This window comes from Eleutherodactylus coqui, chromosome 13 (assembly GCF_035609145.1).
Source record: "Eleutherodactylus coqui strain aEleCoq1 chromosome 13, aEleCoq1.hap1, whole genome shotgun sequence".
NCBI lineage: Eukaryota > Metazoa > Chordata > Amphibia > Anura > Eleutherodactylidae > Eleutherodactylus > Eleutherodactylus coqui.
In genome coordinates this window covers 55,916,248-55,940,541 of record NC_089849.1, presented here as the reverse complement: position 1 = coordinate 55,940,541, position 24,294 = coordinate 55,916,248, and the positions used below count along the sequence as shown (strand labels likewise).

The following is a 24,294-nucleotide window of genomic DNA, read 5'->3' as shown; positions in this document are numbered from 1 at the left end:
GCGAACCCCGTGCAGCATCCCATGGGAAGACCCCGGACACCTGGGAGCTGGGAGGGTATAGTGCTGACATGTCACGATGGCACATGCCACACTTCTTCCCAGAGGGACACACGCAACCAAGGCTAGAGTATCACTGCAGGACACCTGGCACACCCCTAGGATAGGGAGATGCCCACTAAACAAGATAACAGGGGTTGTAGTAGTCACGGGTGACACCACCGTTCCTACACACACCGGTATGACCCTCGCCAGAGAATAAATGCAGCCACAGACAGTTCAGAGTACCACGGGTCTCTAAGAACGGTTAGAGCCCGGTATCAACTTTACTTGCAACTTGAAAACAGATAATACAAGGCATGTGGTAGACTTTACAGTGCAGGCAAAGGACTTCTGAACGTAGTACCTCCTCATGGTTCTCATAAGCTCAAAGACGCACATGTGTGAACAGAGATTATTTATCCTGCAGTACCTTCACCCAGACTTGAAGTTGCGTGGGTGTGACAATTAAAGGTTCTACCTCTACGTGGTGATCCAGACCTCGGACACCCGAGTAAGAAAATTAGAGGATTAATTAGTACCTCTGCACTGGCCTTGGAAGAAAGAGATTACTCACAGATGATCTCTCTTACTCTTGGGGCTCACTCCACTCACATCCAGCACACAAGCAGCACAGGAAATCTCTCCTCCTCTTCCATCTTCACCACGGGAAGGTTGAAGGCTCTGTGTTAGCTGGACCTCAAGTGGCAGGCAACATGGAAGACCTGCTACTCCAGAAGATGGAACTCCTTTTCCGCTCCCAAGCACTACTATTTATACCTTCTCTCATACCACTTGACATGACAGACTTGATACATTTACATGCAGGCTTTGGATTTTATTGTAAACTTAACCCTTCTACTGCTGCAGCTGTGCAACACACATACTGGAATTAACAAGACAGGTTTGCACAGTGCATCAGCACAGGACAAACATATATGACATTTATGGAGGGGACCAGGATGATGTACTGGGTCACTACACCCGTCTTCCCCTTTTCCTGTTTCATGGAGTACAAGTGGAGTTTGCCCGCCGTGTGGTGAAAAGTGTTGTAAGATCCGTGAGAGTGGACCGGTAGAGTGTTGGTGGAGTTTCTCAAGAAATGGTGTCCGGCACCAGTGAACCACAGATTACTAGGCCTGTGTAAGTCACCCTGTTTCTCCAGTGTTTCCTCCCTGTTGCTTCACGTGTTCTGAACCCTCACTATTTTACTGGTAGATTTAGAGGGGACTGTTATAGAAGCGTTTATTCGAGTTTCTCAGTAAACGGATTGACCGTCTGTTCCTGTTTTGGCCTTTTGAATTCTACCCCGTGTGTGGATTTATTCCCGAAGAGATCACCGCGGTGGAAGGAACGGTGGCATAACGAGTGACAAAAAGGACTAAGGTAATCCACTCGTGGGTTTCCCTATTTAATATAGTCTGCCTGCGCCCCTTGGACGTGTCTCTGGTTACTCTCTAGGTGGGAGACAGTAGAGCCACCGAGACAAGAAAACTACTCTACCGCCGCTGTATCCTAGGCATTGGTCCGCTCCTCGGACGCTGCATGTGGATTGCAGAGGGGCTGGAAGGGAGACCAATAGTGGCAGCCACTTCAAACTTGATTTATGGTGATAAAATAACAAAATTCCTAATCAAAGTATATTACAAGATTGATACGACACAAACTGGTTATTAGATGAGCATAAGCTGTCTGAAAATGTTGTGCCCCTTTAAGAGACATACTGTGTAGTATAAAAGAATACTTCATTCTTCTTTTCTCTTTTGCATAAAAAAATCTAAAACCCCCCCATATAGTACTAAGTCACCACCATGGGTGAATACAGCCTTGCAGATACATCTACCTTCCTCCCCATATGTGGAGCCTTGGAAACAGCAATTCTGTGCCATAACTAAAGTCCAGAGCTGATTTGTACTTACAGTATGTAAGATCATAACAGTATCTCTCCTCTCAGTTTTCTAAAGCCGTTTAAGAATGAGAATAGCCTAGAGTAAGCCTTGAAGATTAATCCACTATCTCCAGACAGTAATAGCTGTGCTCTGTCTGAATGTCCACAAAAAACTATTATCTTCAAAGCCCGAAGCTCCTCAACTTCACTGACTTTGTGCTTGCGCTGGACACTGAGCTGACAACTAGACACACTGTAAAATTACTCTGCTCCATTCTTAACCTAAAATCTCTTTATTCGGGATATTAAAGTTTGTATGGCAGTGACCGTATTTTCTGACATGATATTGATGTCCTTTCAAGTCTTGGTAAAGTGTGATAATTAATCTCAGGGCAAACCATGTCCATCATTATACTCTAATACAAAAGGAGCACTTAGGTTGATGGTCTAGTAGTCTAACATTTCCCAATGGCACATGTTACCAGTTTATGTTACAGAATGATGGTTTGATAGATTCCCCCATACAGGTGTGAGGATTCAATCCGGGAAGCTCCCGCATCCCAGGCAGTAGCTCTTCTCACTGAGCTACTTGTGATACTGGACAGATTATTTGTCTGAACTTATTGACCTAGCTCCTTGACTTCAAGCCATAATTAGCCCCACCTCTGACTTCCCATATTAGCCTGGCCCTAAACCTTCCTGTTTTCCAGATTACTATAGGAATACAACCACTAGATTGGCATTCAGTTTGCATGCTTTCCCTAAGAGTGGCTTTACATGGGCCGACTATTGTTTGAATAGTCTTGCGCCGACTATTGTTTGTGCGCTTTCGCAAAGACCGGTAGTTATTCAATTTTGTGATCATGGAATGAACTGCTGGGAGCGTATACATGGGCCGAAATATCATTTGTTGACTAACTAGGAGCCTGAGGTTCTTTGGTGGGTGTCTACTTGAAATTTTGAGTCCTCCCTAATGCATGCTCATTGGTTGTCGATTCCATTAAACACACTAAATACATTCAACTAGTTTTCAGGTGAACACTCACTGCTGTAGTCTCTCGCTGGATTAAAATGAGCCAGAGATGATAGCAGCAAGTTATCTTTTGAAGATAAGCAGGGACTGTTCCGTCATCAATCACTCATATGTATCTATGTGTTTTTGGGAGCCAATGATCATTAAGTGGGAGGGCAAAACTTAAAAACAAGGCAGAAGCCAATCAGCATGTGGTAGGAGGCACATGTCGAACAAGCACATACCTCTCTGCAAAGTTTTTGGAAGACGATTACCTATTTGATATAATTAATCAACCAACCAGTGACTATTTTTAGGTGAGCTAAAACGAAGTAGATAGTGAATAAATTCTGGCTCATCATCTCTTTGGTGGCTTTGTTTACAAGGAAGAACTGTCCCTTACATTCTCTCTATCGAGTGACTATTTGTAGTTGCCCTGTGTAAAGCCACCCTAAGATATCAGGTTTTCCTCTGGATTTTTCCCTCATTTCTGAATCATACTGATATATCAGGACTCAGGAGTTGTTTCATCACACTCTACTCCTATTATATTTTTCTGGAGTAAATTGCCATCAGCTGCTCATTTTTGCTGTCACATCTGCTACAGAAAAGTTTATCATTATGTGCAGTCATTCAAATAAATATAATCAAAAGTGGATGGGGTCTCCAGAGTGAACGACTCTTATCTGGCTCATAGAATCCTAGAATAGTAGAGTTGGAAGGGACCTCCAGGGTCATCGGGTCCAACCCCCTGCTCAGTGCAGGATCACTAAATCATCCCAGACAGATATTTGTCCAGCCTTTGTTTGAAGACTTGGTAACCTGTTCCACTCATCGACTATTTGTGTAATCCGCCTGCTGCACGAGCCCACATACAAGGTAGAGTAGCCAACACCGTGACATCAACCACCACTAGAGTTCCCACTCAGGCTATGTCTTCTGACTCCAGTCCGCTGCATATAGAAATTCCTTACTATAATGCTATTACTGGAATTTGTTTTTGCAGACTTAAGCATTGGTAATCGGACTGGATGAACCAGATCGAATAAGCTCTTTCCCTATTGCCATTACATACCTGGCCATTGCAGTAAATTAACACATGTGTATATCTAGAATAGCTAATTGTACTTCCTTTTGTCCCTTTATGATATATCATTGGCTTCCTTCAGCAGTGCTATTGATAATTTCTCATTGCTGCTACTGTCTGACAAATTCATACCATTATACGCGCCAACGTTTTTTTCTATACACTGTTGAGTTTAGTGGCCCCAAGCTTGGGTTCAGTTGTTCTCTCATTAGACACAATTACCATTCTATACTTTAGATTAAAAAGGCAAACTTTATAGTCAGAATTCATGAAAGTGGTGACAATTACAGGAGAATAGAGTCTCGCAGTAGATTTGCGGGAACACATTGGAAATTACCAGTTGTATCAAGCTGCAATGTTTCTTTATGTAAGCACAGTTTTCTTGCAGACGCCTCCGTTTACCTGCTCGGGGTTTCACACTGTGAATTTTATCTAGATTAACGGAACAAGTTTACAGTCACTCCCTGTGCACTTTTCTTGAATTGATGTCCCGCTGTTGTTAGCAGCAAGCGCTGACTTCTAATTTGTGTGCCCTCTTGGCTTTGTGAATCCTGGCACTGCAAAATGTCCCCGTTATGTTGTTTTCTACAAACACTGCTGGATCTTGTGTCAGTTCTGTCCCCTGAAAATGTTTACATAGAATACATTTAAAGGGACACCTCCAGAGAAATGTAAATGGTATACAGCCTACCATCTATCAATGCCTACCTTCTGGTCTCCTTGATCTACTTCAATGGTATCCCGTCATTAATGCTGGGTGACAATGCAAGCTACATTATTAAATATCTCTTCCCCGCTCCCTTCATCTTCCCTCCCAGAGAAGAGTATTTATTGCTGTGGATGTTGGCATCTACAGGGTGAATTAAACTTATTTAACTTCTACTACAAATTAGGCTTGTTCAGGTACAGAGTGGATGGAGAGGTGGCTGTTAGAGATGAGCGAGCGTACTCGCTAAGGCAAACTACTCGAGCGAGTAGTGCCTTATGTGAGTACCTGCCCGCTGGTCTCTAAAGATTCGGGTGCCGGCGGGAGAGAGAGGTTAGTTGCGGGAGTGAGCAGGGGGGAGCGGGGGGAAGAGAGTGAGAGAGAGATCTCCCCCCCGTTCCTCCCCGCCGGCACCTGAATCTTTTGAGACGAGCAGGCAGATACTTGCATAAGGCAATACTCGCTCGAGTAGTTTGCCTTAGTGAGTACGCTCGCTCATCTCTAGTGGCCGTGCATGTCAGGAGATACGGTTACAGTCAAAATTATTCTACTCTCTTTGCAAATTAGGTTTTAGTGAACTAGAGGCCATCGCCCAGGAGGGATGGGTAAGGCTCCTCAGGAACGCTATCAGAAGCTGGGGTCTGGCTATGCACCAGGCTAGCAGCGAAAGGCGCTCTACTGAGTACTAAAGACGCTTGTCCCGAAGGAGCTGAATAATTCTGAGACTGCAGTAGTCATTAACTCCTTAATGACATGCCCTAGTTTGGACCCAAGGACACAAGAATTTTTGGGGATTTTAAAACCTTTTATTATTTTTGCCAACATAACAATATGAAAGTTTGTTCGCTGCGTGGCGAGGTGTAGTTTTTATCGGTATCATTTTGGGGTAACTATAATGTATAACTTTTATTAATTTTTTTTGGGGGGGGCAGAGTGAAAAAACATGACTTCTGCCATTGTTTTTAGGGTATAAATGACATGATTACAACGATACCAAAATAATTTTTAAAAGTTTTTTTTTTACATTAAACACCCCGTTTTTTGACAAATCCATATTCGTTTGCATCACTTCATTCAAAGACCCACAATTTTGTTTTATTTTCCATGGACGGAGCTATGTCAAGGATTGTTATTGCATGATGATCTGTAGTTTTTATTGATATTATTTTGGGGTACATATGACTTTTTTAGTAATTTTGTTGAGGGTTTTTTTTTAGGAGGCAAAGAATACAAAAAGCATTTTTTAGAGCATTTAACTAACGAGATAAAAAGTGTGATACATTTGTTGATCGTTACGGATGTAGCAATGTTAAACATGTGACTTTTAAATGTTTGGGTTTTTTTTACAAAAAAGGGTGAATTGCATGATTTTTTAAAACTTTTTTCACATTTCTTCTATGCCCATTTAGAGGGCTTGAGTCTGCAATCTTATGATTTCTCAGATAATACACTGCAGTTTTTTCTGTACTGCAGTGCATTAGTACTATTGATTTACAATGCAAGCCATGTCAGACCCGGAGGCCACTATTAGACCTCTGCTTATCATGGCAACCCCATTGGCCCTTTGCAATTTGATGGTGAAGAGTTTATGACATTACAGAGGAAGCTGCCTCCTTCTGTTAACCCCTTACATGCCGCAATCAATGTTGATCACGGTATGTATGGAGTTAACAGCCAAGATCGGTCCAGTTGTAGCAGGAGACCAGCTGTCAGTCACAGGCGGCACCTGCTGCGGATAGGGTGGATTTAAGTCCCGAGCACCTGCCATCCATATGACGTAAACATATGTGATTTCAATGGAACCTCTTCCCATCCAGGATGTTTATATACGTCCTGGTGCAAGAGATTCATTATGGTGGTTTCTGTGGAGTTTGGTAAACCCGTTGTTACATTAGTCGTGTTGAGCTATTTAAATTGTTCATTTTTTTATTGTAAGTTTTTTTTGCAAGCAGATGAAAATTTGTAAATTTGGCAAATAAACCAATTTTTTTAATGGGGCTTGAATTGCAAGTGTATATACTAAATCACTTTTATGGAAAAACGGTGGAATGCATACTTACTTTTTCCAAGACTCCTCATCCCTCCATATTTCATATAGGATGTACCCTGGTTGGGATGGATGTTCTCGGGTGGAAACACTGAAAAAGACATATTTCAATTAAATGTCACTCTTAGCAACATAAAATACTGCCAATGCATTGTGGAGATTAGGTAGTCCAAAAAGTCTGCCGGCTTTCTTGGATGGCTGAAAACAGGACTAGAAACCGGTGGATCTGAGGGAGAACAGAGAACAACAACATCAGGTAATCTATCCCCACTCCCCCAATCCTGGGACAGTACTTTGTCCTGAAACCCATGGGTCACTTTAAATGAAAATGAGCTGCAGTACCCGACTCAGCCACAACCAAAAATACAGCACTGTACCTGGGTAAACAATAAAAGGCGCATGGCTCTCCTTCATTCGGCTGATCATATATTGAATGTCAATATTACAGTCCCGGGAAACCCCTTTAATAAATGTGCAACATTTACCAACACAATTGACACATTTTCTCCATGTTTTGTGCTAGAGTGAAATCACAAAGACATTTTCCTGGAGTTAAGACCTTAGAAATCTTAATAGACGTTTTTAGATTTGCTTCTTTCCGCTTTACCATCGCACTCAAAGGTTCAGCGAGATAAAAGAACTCTTCTTTCACCGCGTACAAGACAAAGGTGACATTTATCATCTGAACGTTGAGTCATTCCTCTAGAAGATCTGATTATAATAACATCTTGACTTTTTATCCATGGACGGAATCAGTAAAGATATACATGCCAAACACTTTATTGCTTCTTTATCCAGCTACGAGATAACATTTTTAGGCTTTGTATTGCAATCAGTGTGAAAAAAATGTAGGCAAAAGTTAAGGCAATCAGTGAAAATGAAATCCATCAACTAAAGGATCCTGTGACAATCACACAGTCAATCAGCTGCTGGAGGAAACACTACTATCATCAAGCCATTGGCGCAATGTCAATAGGTTTGAATCCGGCATGATGGCACTCCACCTCATTCCCATAGAGATGTCCATCAATGGCTTACAGCTCAGTTTGGAACCTGTTGGATTGGCCCAATTCTTTGACAACCACGTTCCTGGGACTTAACTGCTCTGGATTTATTCTTTTGGGGTTACCCTAAGGTAGTCATCTATGACAGATACCCAACAGCACGTTGTGATGTTGACGAGCACAAGTGGCCTGTGAAATGGTGACCCCAATGGTGGTTTTCAATTCCGAGTCATTGTTACAAGGATTGTATAAAGAGTCTAACATTGATTTGCAGAAATACCGCCTTCCAATAGGTGGCACTGCAGAGGTGTTGTTTCATCTCCCGTATTTGCATATTACCCAGAGGAGCATGAATGGCCTAATAAGTCTCCTCACTTGCCTTCTATATGCCCTCCCTAAGGAGAAAAGATCGCGTTCCTGACCCACGAAATGCTATGCAGCAGCTACTCCACCACGCTCAATGATGTAATCTATAGCCGCTGACCGCAGTAGTTTTGAGTATTTTCTGTAAGATAATAAAACTCACTTTTCTGGTTTCAAGTCCTGCATTTCTCTTTATCCTTTAAAGTCAGAAATGATTTGCTTGTTAGCCTAATTTGTCCTAAATTCATTCCCTTCAATTTTGTTACCTCCAGCCCAAGCACAACCATACACATATCACGCTGCAATGCTGGAAAGATCTGTTTGGTCCCTGGACAGGCATTTTATGGACACCCTGTATAGAAGGAAAAATCAGGAACCAAGTTCATGTTTTAAGGGACATGTGACCTAAAGTAGATGCTAATATTAATTGCACATACGGTATACTATATGGCCAACCATACGGTATGTGCTTGGTAAGTATCTCATTCCAAAACCATGGATCTAACTATGGTGGTGTCATCCAGTTGTTGTATTCTCTAAAGACCTTAGAACTGCAAGGATTCATATCCCCAGGAATTTAGATACTTTATGTTGGGCTGTGGGTCCTGGCTTGTGGTGGGTATTGCTGTCCATCTAATGGGTATTCATTGGGGTTTGAGTTTTTGCAGATCGATCAAGCTGTTCCACAACCAATTCAACGGGTCCACAGGGATTACACTGAAGTTGCTGTAGTTTCGACAGCAAGAATAATACTACATGCTGTACTATCAGTTACGGAACTGTCAAACAAAACCCCATACTGGAGAGTGAACACAGTCTAACCCTCTCTGCAATGGTCTGAAATGGTTGTTTTACAAGGAAGAATGAATTGGGGCACTATAAGTGTAGATATCTAGGCAGACCTCGGATATGCATGGAAGATTTTGCATACTCAGGGAGCCAAACAATATTTGTTCCTAATCTAGAGACACCCCCTACTGAAAGCTGCAAATAAACCTGCACCTTACGAGGACACTTTACGATGTCACCCTTACAGGGCATAATTACATTGGGGCTACATCACAAAATCATCAAGTGCTGATCCAACTCATCTAGCTTCCCAATACTTCTTGTACAGTCTTCATGAATGTAATTTTGGTCAGCTTCTAGGTTCAGTGAATGGAGCAGTGACCACTCATGATGCCAAATGATCTGAAGAGAGCAACCTATCAGCAAAGGTTATTAGTATTAGCACATGTGACCTCTGCGACTGCCAGCCACCAGCTTCTAAGGGATACACCAGGAAGATGTAGGCTGGGTCCACCTGGTCAGATGATCTTCCTTAGCGCAACAGCCTCTGATGGAGCTACATGAATCATCCTTCTGGCTCTGTCTCCTCTGATGTTCCAATGTCAGCCCATGGCTCATCCGCAACAGAATTGCTTAGTTCTGCTGCTGTATTTATGAGCTTGGTTCTGGTATTGTATTTAGAAATTGTGTTTGGTACTGGTGCTACATTTATGTTTTGAGCTTGGTTCTGGTGCTGTATTTATGTTACAAGCTTTGTTCTAGAATTATATCTATGTACTGAGGTTGTATTGTGCTGTATTTATATTATGAGCATAGTTCTGATATAGTATTTATGTTATGAGTTTGGTTCTGGTACTGTACTTATGTTTAACTTAGTTCTGGTACTGCATCTTTGTACTGAGCTTTGTTCTGGTGCTGTATTTACGTTACAAACTTTGTTCTGGAATAATATCTATGTACTGAGGTTGGATTATGCTGTATTTGTTATGAACATAGTTCTGATATTGTATTTATGTTATGAGTTTGGTTCTGGTACTGTATTTATGTTTTGCTTAATTCTGGTACTGTATGTACCGAGTTTGGTTCTGGAGCTGTATTTATGTTATGAGCTTGGTTCTAGTACGCTATTTATTCACTGAGGTCTTCTTGTATGGTTATGCTGCTGTATTGCTGTCTTCTGCACAGGCAGACTGCCTATCAGTGCAATATATACAGCTTTTTTTCTTTTAATGGGGGTGGGGCTAAAAAATTGCACACAGAGTGCTATCAAATCTAAGGCCATATTAGAAGAATGTTCTCCACTTTGTGCATTATAGAAGCCCATATCCCAAAAGGAGGAATATAAAAACAGCAAATATTGGACTACATTCAGAACTTCATTCATCACTTAGGGTTGAGTGAAGATAAAGTTCATAAAGTTAGCCGTGCGGTATGGGATCTCTATTGTTTGTCATAGGAGAATTATGTGCTGTCATAGCAACCATAAGAAAATCTTAGACTACCCTTGACCTATGTTTCACACATATCCATGACAACTTCTTTTCAGTGGGCGGGGTGTGATACTAGGCGATGTTCTGCCCATAGAATTTCTAACTTGCACATATTTTTCTCTATTGTCGGCACATAAATGGAAAATTACAGTTAAAAGCCTTAGCAGCTGTTTAAGACAAATTAGCAAATGGAGAAATAGCAAATAAATGGTAAGATAGCAAGTATTACATTGGTACTGGTGCATCTTGTCTCCACCGGAACTGTGGGTGGAGACTTGGGTTGGGTCACTGATAGGGGACTGGCCCCGCATGTGCATTGGCTGCAACACTCCTGCCTCACTGACAGGGTACCGCCCCCAGCAGTGGATTGGCTGCAGCGCTTCAGAACAGCAGCAGCTACAGCCGCAGGAACAAGTCCTGGCCTTCCCCCCCTCCCCGGATCTGCTAGCTCCACTGTCATCAACGTCCAAGGCAGCGCAGGCAAAGCGGCACTGCTGTAAATGTCATCTCTGCCCTCCGTGATGCAGTGTGCTGGAGCATGGAGCCACTTCTCCGGACTCTGCTGTCACTCTGCTCCCCAGCAGCCTGATGCATTGATGGATCCGCAGGAGCCAATCGGCAGCTAGGGGCATGACTGGGCCTTACCTCCAGCTAAGGTCAGTCAACCCCTAGCTTCCGGTGGAGACAAGATGCATCAGTACCTATTACATTTTATTCTGAATTCTGGGGAAGTAATTTATCTCCAGTGCTCATTTATGCACCTGCTGAGTAAAGGTACCTTTATAGGGGATGACTTTGGGGCACATAAGCACCTGAGAGCCGTCCCAATGACTATCACTATTCTGCTTTCACACAGCAGCGACAGTTGTTCAGAGAATGAAGGCAGAGCGCACTGGAGATCTTTTTTGGACGGCCACCTCCTTTCACTGCAAACAGGCAGTCACTCATAGACAAAAGACTGCCTGTTTATTCTGGCTGACAGTCCGAGAAAACAGGTAGTGCTGATAGCTTGCTTTTTATGGTAGGTGAGCCAAAAACCAAGCGACTCCGACAATTAAGTGATTTCTCGCTATTAGTAACTGCATGTGCATGGACCGACTATCGCCCAAATTCGCTGTTTATTCTGGCAATAATTGGCCCGTGTAAAGGTTACCTTCCTATACTGCTAAGTAGAGTGGGGGAAGGGAACTGACAGCAGTCATGAGCACATTCTTGTCTCAGAAAAGTGGTTGTCATATTTCCAGCCCATCTATCTACTAGTCTAAAGGTATCCTTACATGGAGCAACTAGATAGTCGCTCAGAAAAGTTGCTGAGGCTTGGAACGGCACTTGTTTGTTTGCTTTTAACACAAAGTGATGGTTGCTCCTTAGTTGTTTGCTTCATACAAGGAATCTCCATGCAAATTCCTTTGCAAGGCATTTAAATATAAACGACTGTGTCTTTACACCAGATGACTTCTGATCAACCAACAACTATTATATTCAAGCTGAAACGAAACAACGAGCGACTTTTCACTAATTACCCTGTAGTTGGCCGTGTTTACACAGAATGACTATTTGAATTTGCTCTTTCGAGCGATTATCTGGCTGTTAGTCATCCCTGGTAGGGGGACCTTCAAGTGAAATGTTCTTGTTTTTCAACCAGGAGCATAGCTACAGTACTGGCTCATTGGACTGGGTACAAAAAGTTCAGCTTGGTCCCTCTGTCTGCACTTTTGCCAAATACTTCTGGCAGTGGGAAATATATATGGCACAAACGTTCTGCATAACTACTGTAACAGAACCGAACTTACTACATAGACATCATAAAAGGACCAAGCTTACTACAAAAATACAATAACGGCAATGAGCTTACTACATAGAAATTATATCAAAACTTAGCTTACTACACAGATACAATAGCATAACCAAGCTTACTGCATACAGTAGCAGAATCAAGCTTACTGCATACAGTACCAGAATCAAACTTACTGCATACATAAAAACTATAACAGAACAGATTACAACATAGATGAAGTAACAGAGTACAGCTTACTAGACACATACAGTAGCAGAACCAATCTTACTACAACCCCAATTCCAAAAGAGTTGGGACGCTGTGTAAAATGTAAAGAAATAAAGAATGCATTGATTCAGAAATCTCATCTAACCATATTTTATTCTCGATAGAACATAGAATACATATCAGAAGGTGAAAGGGAGACATTTGTTATTTCATTTGAAAAAAAAAAACTAATTTAGAAATTGATGGCAGCAACACATCTCACAAAAGTTGGGCCAAATGTTTTATATTGGTGGAAGGTCCGGACTGCAGGCGGGCAGCTCAGCACCCGCACTCTTCTGTGAAGCCATGCTGTTGTGATGGATGCAATATGTGGTTTAGTATTGTCTTGCTGAAATATGCAAGGCCTTCACTGAAAGGGACATTATCTGGATGGGAGCATGTGTTGTTCTAAAACCTTTATGTACTGCTCAGCATTGATGGTGCCTTTCAAGATGTGTAAGCTGCCCATGCCATAGAGACTAATGCAACCCCAAACCATCAGAGATGCAGGTATTTGAACTGTGCGCTGATAACAAGCTGGATGATCCCTCTCCTCTTGAGTCTGCAGGACACGGCATCCATGGTTCCCAAAAAGGATTATAAGTTTTAATTTATCTGACCCCAGAACAGTTTTCCTTTTTAAATGAGTTTTGGCCCATAAAAGATGCCGGCATTTCTGGATTGTGCAGGTATATGGCTTCTTCTTTGCATGATACATCTTTAACTTTCATTTGTGGATTGCATGGTGACCTGGAAGTATTCCTGAGCCCGTCCTGTGATCTGCATTACAGTATCATGCCTGTTTTTAATGCAGTGTCGCTTGAGGGCCTGTAGATCTCAAGCATCCAGTATTGACCGTCGGCCTTATAAACAAGAATTTCCCCAGATTCTCGAATGTTTTGATGATATATATTGTAGATGGTGGGATATTCAAAGTCTTTGCAATTTTACATTGAGAAACATTTTTCTGAAATTATTCCACAATTTTCAGACGCAGTTTTTCACAGACTGGCGGGCCTCTGATCATCTTTGTTCCTGAGAGACTCTGCCTCTCGAACATGCTCTTTTTATACACAGTTGTGTGACTTAGTAGAAAACGGACCCTCCAGCTGTTTTTCTTTAGTACCACTTACTTTTCCAGCCTTTTGTTACTCCTGTTCCAACTTTTGGGAGATGTGTTGCTGCCATCAATTTTTCAAAAAGTCTCACCTGCACATTCTTATATGTCTTCTATGTTCTATTGTGATTGAAATATGGGTATATGAGATTTCCAAAACATTGCATTGTTTTCCTTACATTTAATAAGAATAATCTTTATTTGTATAGCGCATTTATTACATTTTACGCAGCATCTCCACTTTTTTGGAATTGGGTTTGCACATAGATACCATAATAAAACCGAGCTACATAGTTACAGTACCAGAACATATACGCATATACCCAGGAGTGCTTTTACATACATACATTTCACATACTCTGCATACACAACACTTACTTCAGTGATAGAATTGAACCAGCTATAATTGTTTTTAGGCAAGGTTAAAGGCAAGCAGACTTACTGTAAGCAATGTTCTTGGGTAGCAGTAAATTCACTGTAATTCTTCAGTGACATCTTGAACTGATCCATATAGACTCCATTGACTGACAGCTGTCTCTGGGTCACCAGGAACTACAGAGTATGAAGTTACAAAAATAGTTCAGAACTTAGTGCCTATTCACACAAATGCATTTGCATTGCATATTAGGTGTGCAATACGCAGTGAATACAACTCATAGATTTCAGTGGATGCGTTCACATCAGTGTATTTTGCACAGCATGTTCTATTTTGATGCGTATTTTTATGGAAATAGCACATATTAAACTAATTTAACTGTTACTTGCAAAAAACAAGATACCCCTTCAAGAGTAATGATTATAAGATTACATATGTAAGCTTTCGCTTAAAGGGGTTATACCAAGATAGACTTTTATCACTTGGTTTTTATGATTGGTGGGGTGTCTCACCCATTCCGACAACTGGGGTCCCATTTCCAGTGTCCTCCTCACGGCAGCCTCGCTGGACCCCCACTCCCCTCCACATTGAGGAAGAGACTGAATGGCCTGGTAGTTGCGCATGCGTGGTGGCTGTGCATGCACAATGCCATTCATTTTTAATGGGACTACTGAAGATAGCCAAGTACAAGTGTTCGACCATCTCTATCAGCCCCACTGAAGTGAATGGAGCAGTGGCCTCGCACGCACCTCCATTGCTGCATTCATTCTGCTCTCATTGCAGATAGAAGAAGTGACCCCGCAGTAACAGATGAGGGGGACAATGGACCCTCATCCTTAGGGTAAGTAGCTGTATCAGGGGTGAGACCCGCGCCAATCAGGCTTTTATCACCTATTTTATGGAGAGAAGATAAAAGTCTGTCTTGGTACAGCCCTTTGAACCACAAAAAGGTCATTTACTCTTCAATTTGGCAAATGACCCTTATTTTTCATTAGTATAATAATTAGTCCTCAGGACAACTTACCATCGGAGTAGTACTAGAAGTCCCATCTTCCTGCATAGGATGTAGCCTCGGACTCTGCTTGTGAGAACAAAGTTTTAAGAATTCCGTCTGAAAAATTATGCCTACTAGCGATAAAGTGGAGAAACCCACCAGTATGGATCACCGATCCCACTAAACATCAGTAAAGACTTTTGGCAAACACCTAAGCTGAAGATTGGTGAGCAGCCATTTCTGGTCTTATCCATTTAGGTTGAATAAGGCTTAGCAAAAAGAGGATATAACTTTGGTTGAAGTGGGCGAAGTTCAGGCAGAGCAGTCTAACTCCTACCCTTCCCCTAAATTCTAGCTCTGCTGTTGCTGCAAGAGGATGTGGAGGAAGTCCTACAGACTAGTAGCCTGGATCTAAGGAATTCCCCTCTATCCTCTATCATGGACAGAAGAGCTCTGAGACATGAAAAGGCTGTTCCTATCTCCACTAAATATGGCTGAGATGGGAACACTGCTGAAAACAAGGTGGCTGACGGAAACAGCCGGGCTTGTCTGTGCTACACTGTTTCTGCAACTCCCATAGAAATCAATGGGAGTCACACAAACAACGTAGCACAGCTCCAGGGTAATGGAAATAGTGCTATTCTGGTCATGTAACTCCCCTTGCCGTCTAATGCAGGGTTCTTGGTTGTTTTCGTCCTCTCGGCTATCTTCAGCCATGGCATTCAAGGTGCCCAAGGGTGCTAGAGGCCAGAACTAGGGAGAGGTGTTCTACCCAACAACTAGGAAGATAGGCCAAAGAAACATGTATAGTTACCTTGCATGAGCTGATGTTATCACTTACCGTACATTCCAGCTTGTCAATGAGCTGCTCCAAGCGATTCATCTGTAGAGACCACTGAGTGTCACCATCTGACCGACCTCCTGCCGGGGATAGGGGCACAGATACACAGAGTGAGAGAGAGGCCAACAACCTGTATACAGAAAGATGAAAATATACCTGTTCTCAGAAGAGCAGTATAGGCATCTGTTGGTGCAAGGCTGGCAGACTTTTGAGTACGGCGATTGCATTTACGCCCAACCCTCTTAGGTTCTAGCTTCTCTACATCCTGTCTTGAAGTGGACAGAAAAAGGAAAAATTAGACAGAATTGATCTCCAATATGGACTCCCACTGGTCTCCATAAGAGCTGTAGCAAAAAAACAAAACTCTGCTCGGCCTTGTTGCTTCCTATATTGGCCACTCAACTTTCTTAAGCTTGCACAGGTTTGCCAAATCTAAGCTGCTAGTAGCATGGTGGCCCATGATGACTGCATAGTCGCAAACCATTTTTGAACCACATTGAGTAACCATCTTCTGGATTCATTTTGTCAAATGGTCTCACAGCAGGAAATGGTGCCTTTTACACAAGGTGGGGGACACATAATAAGATAATAGTATCCTACCTGTCTTGCCTAGTATGGACTTCTACAGCTTCCAAGGCGCACTCCAAGGAGCTCTGCAGGGAATGCAGCTGATTCATTGTTTCTCGCAGCAAGAAACGTGTCACAAACTGCTCTGTCTGGGAGGCTTTCTCATAGTCCTGTTAGATAAGATAGAAGTACTATTGAGATGAAGCAAACAAATGAAGAAGCACTGCAATCTATGAAGAATATGTATCATATGAGATGGGGAATTTCACGTTTTAGTGTTCCATAGTAGTTTGAAGGGTGCATGTAGATGGGCTTTTTTCCGTCTGATTTTCAGACCAGTATGGAAATAACACCCATTCATTTGATTGGGTGTATGCACACGGGCATTTTTCTTTTTACTCTGACTCATAGTTGGAGTAAAAAAAAATTGCAGAATGTCCTATTCTTGTCCGATTTTCAGACGAGAACAGCACATGTCAATATGCGGTGGTGGTGTCATGGTCTGGGGAACATTTTCCTGACATGGCCTAAGACCATTAGTCATCATACCACAATCCTTGAATGGTGAATGGTACCTGTTAGCTGACCATCTGCACCCCTATCTTTAGGAAGTCTTCTCCAACCATAGTGCCATCTTTAAACAGGACAATACTCAGATTGCTAGGGAGTGGTAGGAGAAACACAACAATGAATTCTCCACACTGCTTTGGCCCCCAAACTCAACGGACTATAACCCCATTGATCATGGGATATGCTGTGGGATCTGCTCCCATTTATCCTTAACATGTGCACCAACTCATAGAGCTGCTGCAATGGGCATGGGTCAAGTTGAGTATGGAGGATGTTCGCCACCTTGTGAAATCTGTTTGAAAGCCATAATGAACTGAAAAGGTGGACAAACCCATTGCTGACTATGTGGTCCTAATGGTTCGGTGTATGACACGTTTAGTCTCTGTTGGCACGATACAATGCAAGCATTAACAATACATATCTGTACAAACATATAATGTATATATTAACCTTTTCCAATCCACTGTCTGACCTCTGAAGACATTATGATTTAAGGCTGTACAACTCCGATGTTGGAAGACGTCCGTCGGGGTTCTCTTACTGTATATTGCCAGCCTCTCTGCTGTTGGAGCCTATCCAACGTGTCACCTCATGCAGTACTGGCTTTAGCCAGCAGATAGCGCCATTGTATAACGTCAAAAAAAGAGTAAGCCCCCTAGGAAAACCAGGATACAATTTGGATTGGAAAGGGTTAATTTATATTCTTGTGAGTTGTTTAATTAAAGGATTATTTGTTCTTCTCTATTGTCCTAAACTCCCCTATCAGCACATATTCCACTTTTCCAGAATTAGTTTTTCTAAATCTCCACCATACTGTTTAGTGAATGTACACGGGACAATAAGCCAGGACCACAATGTGGCAGCATGAGTATGCCTGGATGCTCGCTTTCATGTATTTGCAGATAGAGCTACAAATGTCAGATTTCCAAGACCAAATGACAGAAAGCATCACAGGTAATGACAAAAGTCATGTCCATTGCCATGGCCAACATTTAAGACTGTCTGCGCCTTTCGTCACATCACAAGCTTCACAATATAGCTCGGCCATAACAAGTTCCTTTGGAATCAAAAGATAATTTGCTGCTGTCAAAAAAATGTGCCTGCCCCAACTTGCAGCCTGTTTATCGCTGTAGAGAGCCGGGCTTTGTTCAGCACAGATAAAGAAAAGTGCTATTTTTATAACAACACCAGCAATTTTCTGCGCTACAAAATACAAACGCTATTGGAAACTAAAATGCAGCACTGCGGGGTATATGGACTCAATGTAGCAAGAGGCAACCAGGATGGATGTGCTACCTTTTTAACACACTATATTAACACACCTGGCGCTATGGAGGATACCTGAGTTGGCGGTCTTTTGGTCTAACTTAAGGCACTGACTAGTGTGTTCTGATTATACGGTTCCTGACTATGTTGCATTCTCCACTCATGACCTTGGTTTGTTATACTGACCGCACTTCTGTCTGCTGCCTGCCGGAACCACTGGTCTGTTATACCATGATGAACCTAATCTGTGTGTCCTGACCTCCAGCTTGTTCTTCGATCTGTGTGTCCTGACCTCCGACTTGTTCCTTGATCTGTGTGTCCTGACCTCCGACTTGTTCCTTGATCTGTGTGTCCTGACCTCCGGCTTGTTCCTTGATCTGTGTGTCCTGACCTCCGGCTTGTTCCTTGATCTGTGTGTCCTGACCTCCGGCTTGTTCCTTGATCTGTGTGTCCTGACCTCCGGCTTCTTCCTTGATCTGTGTGTCTTGACCTCCGGCTTCTTCCTTGATCTGTGTGTCCTGACCTCCGGCTTGTTCCTTGATCTGTGTGTCCTGACCTCCGGCTTGTTCCTTGATCTGTGTGTCCTGACCTCCGGCTTGTTCCTTGATCTGTGTGTCCTGACCTCCGGCTTGTTCCTTGATCTGTGTGTCTTGACCTCCGGCTTGTTCTTTGATCTGTGTGTCCTGACCTCCGGCTTGTTCCTTGATCTGTGTGTCCTGACCTCCGGCTTGTTCTTCGATCAATGTGTCCTGACTTCCGGCTTGTTCTTTTTTCTGTGTGTCCTGAACTCTGACTTATTCCTTCTTCTGTGTGTCCTGACCTCCGGCTTGTTTCTTCTGCTGTCTGTTCGGGCCTACGGCTTGTTCTTCGATCTGTGTGCCCTGACCTCCGACTTGTTCCTTGATCTGTGTGTCCTGACCTCTGGCTTGTTCTTTGATCTGTGTGTCCTGACCTCCGGCTTGTTCCTTGATCTGTGTGTCCTGACCTCCGGCTTGTTCCTTGATCTGTGTGTCCTGACCTCTGGCATGTTCCTCGATCTGTGTGTCCTGACCTCCGGCTGGTTCCTTGATCTGGATACTTGTGTAATCCACTTGTCTTTCAGTCCAATTCTCAGACTGGGCTTGGTGTAACTTTGCCTTATGCATCTGAGCATTCCTTTGAGTGTTTTGTTTTAGGACTATTTCTTTCTATTGTCAGTCTGTCCCTACAGCTTGTTTCTCTCACTCCTCGTTCTTAGCTGGTACTGTATTTCATATTTTCAGCCTAGCTCTTTCCTTATATCTTCTCATTCTTCCAAATTTCATCAGGTGACAGTTAGAGATTTTGGTTAGGTTTGAGCCGTGGGATCGACATTTTCAGAGTGTCCCGTTTGGGATTTGCACAAAAATTCAAGACGTTTTACAGTTTGTACTGACACCTACAAATGTGGGCAGTGTCATGTTAGGAGGGGGCGTGACCACCTTGGACCAACACATTTATGTATAATCCAGAAAGTGGCGCATATAATACCAGAAATGAATGTCAGATTAGATCTGGAGTACATTACTGCATAGGCGCACGGAGGAGCCAAGATATGCCTCTTAACGTATTAGGTGCATTGTGCACTGGCAAAAATATTAATAGGACCAGCAATTGAAATCCTGGACTTAATACATTTACCCCATAAGTTGTATTCACATGTGCAATTGTATTCAGCATGACCTATTCTGGTGAGATTCTTGGAGCAGAATCACACATTTTAAGTAAGGGGTGTGTAAAAAAAACAAATGTACTGTCGCATAGCATGCATGTGCGTTCTATTTTTTCACGCACCAATCAACTTCAATGGGAGTTTTAAATCAGGTCCATTGAGGCACCTTCTGATTTCAGTCGCAGTGAAATCAGTCAATTTTTCAATGACTGAAATTGCACTTGCCAGTGTGATTATAACCCAACTGCACCATGGTGAGGAAACCGGGTGCAGCCCTTCTGTAATCAACAACTTCTGTGACTAACGGCCATGTGGTGGTGGTGGTGATGACAATCTGTGACGCCATGACAGCCCGTTCGTCCCCGTCTGCAGAGTGGGCACTTCCCTATAACTTTCTTTTACTAGCTCCTACACCTGCCTAAACTGATGATCAGTTCTTCTGCACTGTCTTGTAGGTACACCATTTCTTAGACTTAGTATATACGTATGCTTTCCTTGTCCCTCCATAATGTCAGACATGTATGTCTTATGTAGATGCCCCGTGCAAAACTGCCTTGTCATTCTGTTAGGCTGCCTGTCCAAGGGCTCTGCAAAGCTTTTCATAGGGTTGCTATGGAAAGCGCAGCGCCAGCATCCAGGAGCGGAGAATCATAGCGATTCTCCACTCGCAGGATTTTAATCGCAGCATGCTGCGATTGCCACGATTATCAGCAGTGAGCCTATCTATTATATAGGCTCAACTCGGAGACCTGTCAGGGCTTCCCCCCCCCCCCCCCCCCCCCCCGCAGAGGGATATTGCTAGCGATATTCCACCTCGGACGTGGAGAGGGGGCATTATGTGTATTGCACAGCTGCAGTAAATGGTGGGTTAATGTCTACAAAGTGAGAACTGACTGTCTGTAAATGTATCAATTTATGTCCTGTCACGTGGTATGAGTGTGTTTATAAAATAAATGTGAGTGGATGAGGGCGGGAAAAGAGTTCCACGTCTTCTGGAGTCAGGAGGTCCAGCTGCATGGGGGCACCTTCAGCCCTCATGTAGTGAAGCATGGAAGAATAACAGAGGTTTTCCCAGTTTGGATGTACATGTGAGGAGAAAGGAGTGAACCCTACCTAAGCAGAGTGAAAGCAACCATAAGTGAGTACTTATCATGGCCCAGTACAGAGGTACTGTCTAAGTCTATGTTTTCCTACACGGCCGTCTGAAGTCTGGATTATCGCATACAGGTACACCATTTTGTCTGTCACCTATGGGTGATCTGAAGTCTGGATCACCGTGTGGAGGTACTACTGGTCAAATCTGCTAATTTTTCCTACACTTTCATTGTCATTCCTACACTCCCAATTGTGCCTTGTGTATTTCTTCAGTTGCGTTGAGTAAAGTTATTCCAGGCCCTGACTGTTCCCAGGGTCCTGAGGTACTCTATCACGGTCTTAGGCTCAATTATTTCCCCGCTGATGTTCATGCTGGTGGGTGCTGGAACGTTGGCACCACCTATGACAATCCCTTCACCTGTCCTAATGTTTATTGGGCATCCCCATGCTGGGGGTGTCCGGTAGAGGCCCAGCGTTGCCCTGGCCTTGGCTGTGTGCGTCCCTCCGGGAGAGAGCGGGTAAGTGCTGCCGTGGCAAGCCAGCATCTTGCCTTCCCAGCTCCTCAGCACATGCCATGTGTCTGGGGTCACCCTACGGGACGCTGCATATATTGTATATTGAAGTTATAATGAAGTTAGATATCAGCGAATTTCAAAGCAAGCTTTGTTCCTACTACAACGTATCTGAAGACACTATATACATTATGCAAATCAGTTATAAAGGAAGCAAAAATGTTATCCCAAGGATTTTAATGAACTAGAACACAGTGCAATTATATGTATGTAGCTGGAGGAACTTTCCTAAATAGCCCTGTATTATAGAGCAGCTACTTGATTCTCTCCTAGGGGACACCAATGGCTTAATTACTAAAAAGAAAATCCCACTTGAGGCACAAATTTCTTAAATTGCTGCTTCAATTAATTTTTTACTGTATTTAGCATTAGTATAAACACGGAAAGTCTCTCCTATCCGCGTCTCAGGCTTTGTCCTAATGGATTTGTGAAATTTCATGCCATTCACTGTGGGCTGCTTTATAATGTCCCTGAGATGCTAATATAAACCTGCAGCAGTGGAAGTCCTGCCGAGATCACAGCTGAGACAGCTCTTCTGGACTTATAAACCTCATTCATAGTTAATAAGTCAACTAGAGGTATGATACGGAAGGGAGGGGTATTCAATCTAGCCTGCACTAGGATGGATAGATAGATAGATAGATAGATAGATAGATAGATAGATAGATAGATAGATATGAGATAGATAGATAGATAGATAGATAGATATGAGATAGATAGTTATGAGATACATAGCTATGAGATAGATAGATATGAGGTAGATAACTAGATAGATAGATAGTTGCCATTTCTAGATTTACTGAATCAATAAAGATACTAGTGTGACAAGATAAACATGATATACTATTGTTATGTTCGTGCGGAGGGCAAGTACAGCCACTCTCACGAACGTTACCAACATGTGAGAAACACCAATATAAGAGTGTGAACTCTCTCCCTAACCAACTCAAAGTAGGGTGATCATCCTGATAAGGACACCCCCCACATCTCAAACCTAGAGGATGTAGCCTGTCCCCGGTTGGAGGATAGGAAAGGATATACAGTAAATGGAAATGCTATCTATATATGTAATAGAGCTAGGCAAAAGTGAATTAACCCAACAATAAAAGAATCACAACTGCTGCCCAACCAAACACCTCAGGTAGGAAAATAACCAGCAACCACGAAGAGGTGGGTCCAGAATACACTTCCACTATAACTGATTGGCCAGCTGGGGGAAACACCTCACTGTTGGCCAAACAGTCCCTATACCACAGGAAATATTGTAACAGAAGAGAAGAAGAAAACATTAAACACTGAGGGATTCCCAACAGACAACAGCTATGGGAACTTCTGCAATGACAGGAAACACAGCAGGATTTCTGACAAATGACTCCTAAGTAAACTTTTACAGTGACAGGAAAGAGGCACCTATTGGCATTGAGCACCAAATGATGGGGAGCATCCACCAAAGGTGCGATCAAATAGTGCAGCCAGCACTACAACAACTATACCTTCAATTACAATATTCCACATCCTCCAATATAAGGTTATTTCATTTTCCAAGCTCTTACTAACAACTCCACGCTGTAGCCATAGGGATCCATGGATGCAAAACATGGATTGCTCCTTGACTGGGCTTTCATACTCACACAAGATTATAGTTATAGGGGGTTATAAAGGGTTTTAGTAGATGGTAATAACTCTTTCACTGTGTAATAGTTCTGGAAGCACAAGGATGAGCAAAGCAGCTCTTCAGAATCAGGACCCTATGGGGGAGCACCTCTAAACTGAGCTCTCAAGACAACCCCAAATATAAATTGGAGCAAAAGATTGCAGACAAGCTTAGTCAAACATGAATTTCCATGTTTTAGGTAAAGGAAATCATTAACCAGGGTAATACATTCCTGTAGCCAATATGCAGTCCTTCTGGATTCGATTTACCCAGCAGGATGTGAAGGACTGAGAAGAAGGAATCAGGACACTATTAGGCCAGAGTTACAGTTGTGGTCTTTCTGCACATGAAAGGTGAAGCAAAACATCAGTGAGATAAAGTGTCTACAAAAGCCATGATCTCCACCCTTGATGTATGGTCTGCACTGCAATAGAATAGTAGATTCCAGGATTGGACCCGATCTAAGTAAAACTAGAAGAGCATCAACAACCGAACACAATATAGGACCATGAGGTGAATGAAAAAACGTTGTAAAAAGCCAAATTTAAGAAGACAATCAGGGCTAAGTAACAATCTAGAAAATGCGCTAGAAAAAGAGCCAATGGAAAAACAGGAAAAAGGGACTAGAAAACCAGAAATAGGTATTGTTCGGTGTCTGGTGTTGCTAGTAAGTTTCAGACTTGTTTCCGGTCTCTCTTCTGCAGTGGGGTTGCCATTTTAAGGATGGGTGCTCAACTGCAAGGTTTGGTCCGGTTCAGGCAGTTTTAGTATACTAGATCACCAATTTCTCACTTTCTAGCCTCATCTTACGAAATAACTGTACTTTTAGTTCATCCGGATAAACTTGGATGATCACTAGCCCTTTAGACTTTTTGGTCCTAAAGCTGGTCGTCCAGTTGTTCTTTCTGTTCATACCAGATGTGACAATAACAGTGACATTGCCCAACTTCTAGTCACTGGAATGGTTAGTCATTGACTGTCATCGTTGTTGACCATTCCCATGCATATCCCTTATGGCAGGAAAAAGAAGTTACATGAATGCAGCCTCTCGTGGGATATGTAGATGCTAATGTAGATGTAGTATGT

General features: G+C 42.8%; 1 protein-coding gene across 2 annotated transcripts in view; it reads right to left on the bottom strand.

The window, feature by feature from the left end:
- NECAB3 (N-terminal EF-hand calcium binding protein 3) overlaps positions 1 to 24,294 on the bottom strand; it is a 66,009-nt gene that overhangs the window by 4,674 nt on the left and 37,041 nt on the right. Inside the window, exons 6-11 of one of the 2 annotated variants that reach the window (XM_066585840.1) lie at positions 16,395 to 16,531; positions 15,951 to 16,063; positions 15,795 to 15,874; positions 14,984 to 15,037; positions 14,026 to 14,135; positions 6,790 to 6,867 (exon numbers count right to left, since the gene is read on the bottom strand). In XM_066585840.1, coding sequence (XP_066441937.1) covers positions 6,790 to 6,867; positions 14,026 to 14,135; positions 14,984 to 15,037; positions 15,795 to 15,874; positions 15,951 to 16,063; positions 16,395 to 16,531 — 572 coding nt within the window. Of the gene's footprint in view, positions 1 to 6,789; positions 6,868 to 14,025; positions 14,136 to 14,983; positions 15,038 to 15,794; positions 15,925 to 15,950; positions 16,064 to 16,394; positions 16,532 to 24,294 lie in introns of both variants that reach the window. The other variant, XM_066585841.1, reaches the window with a different exon arrangement.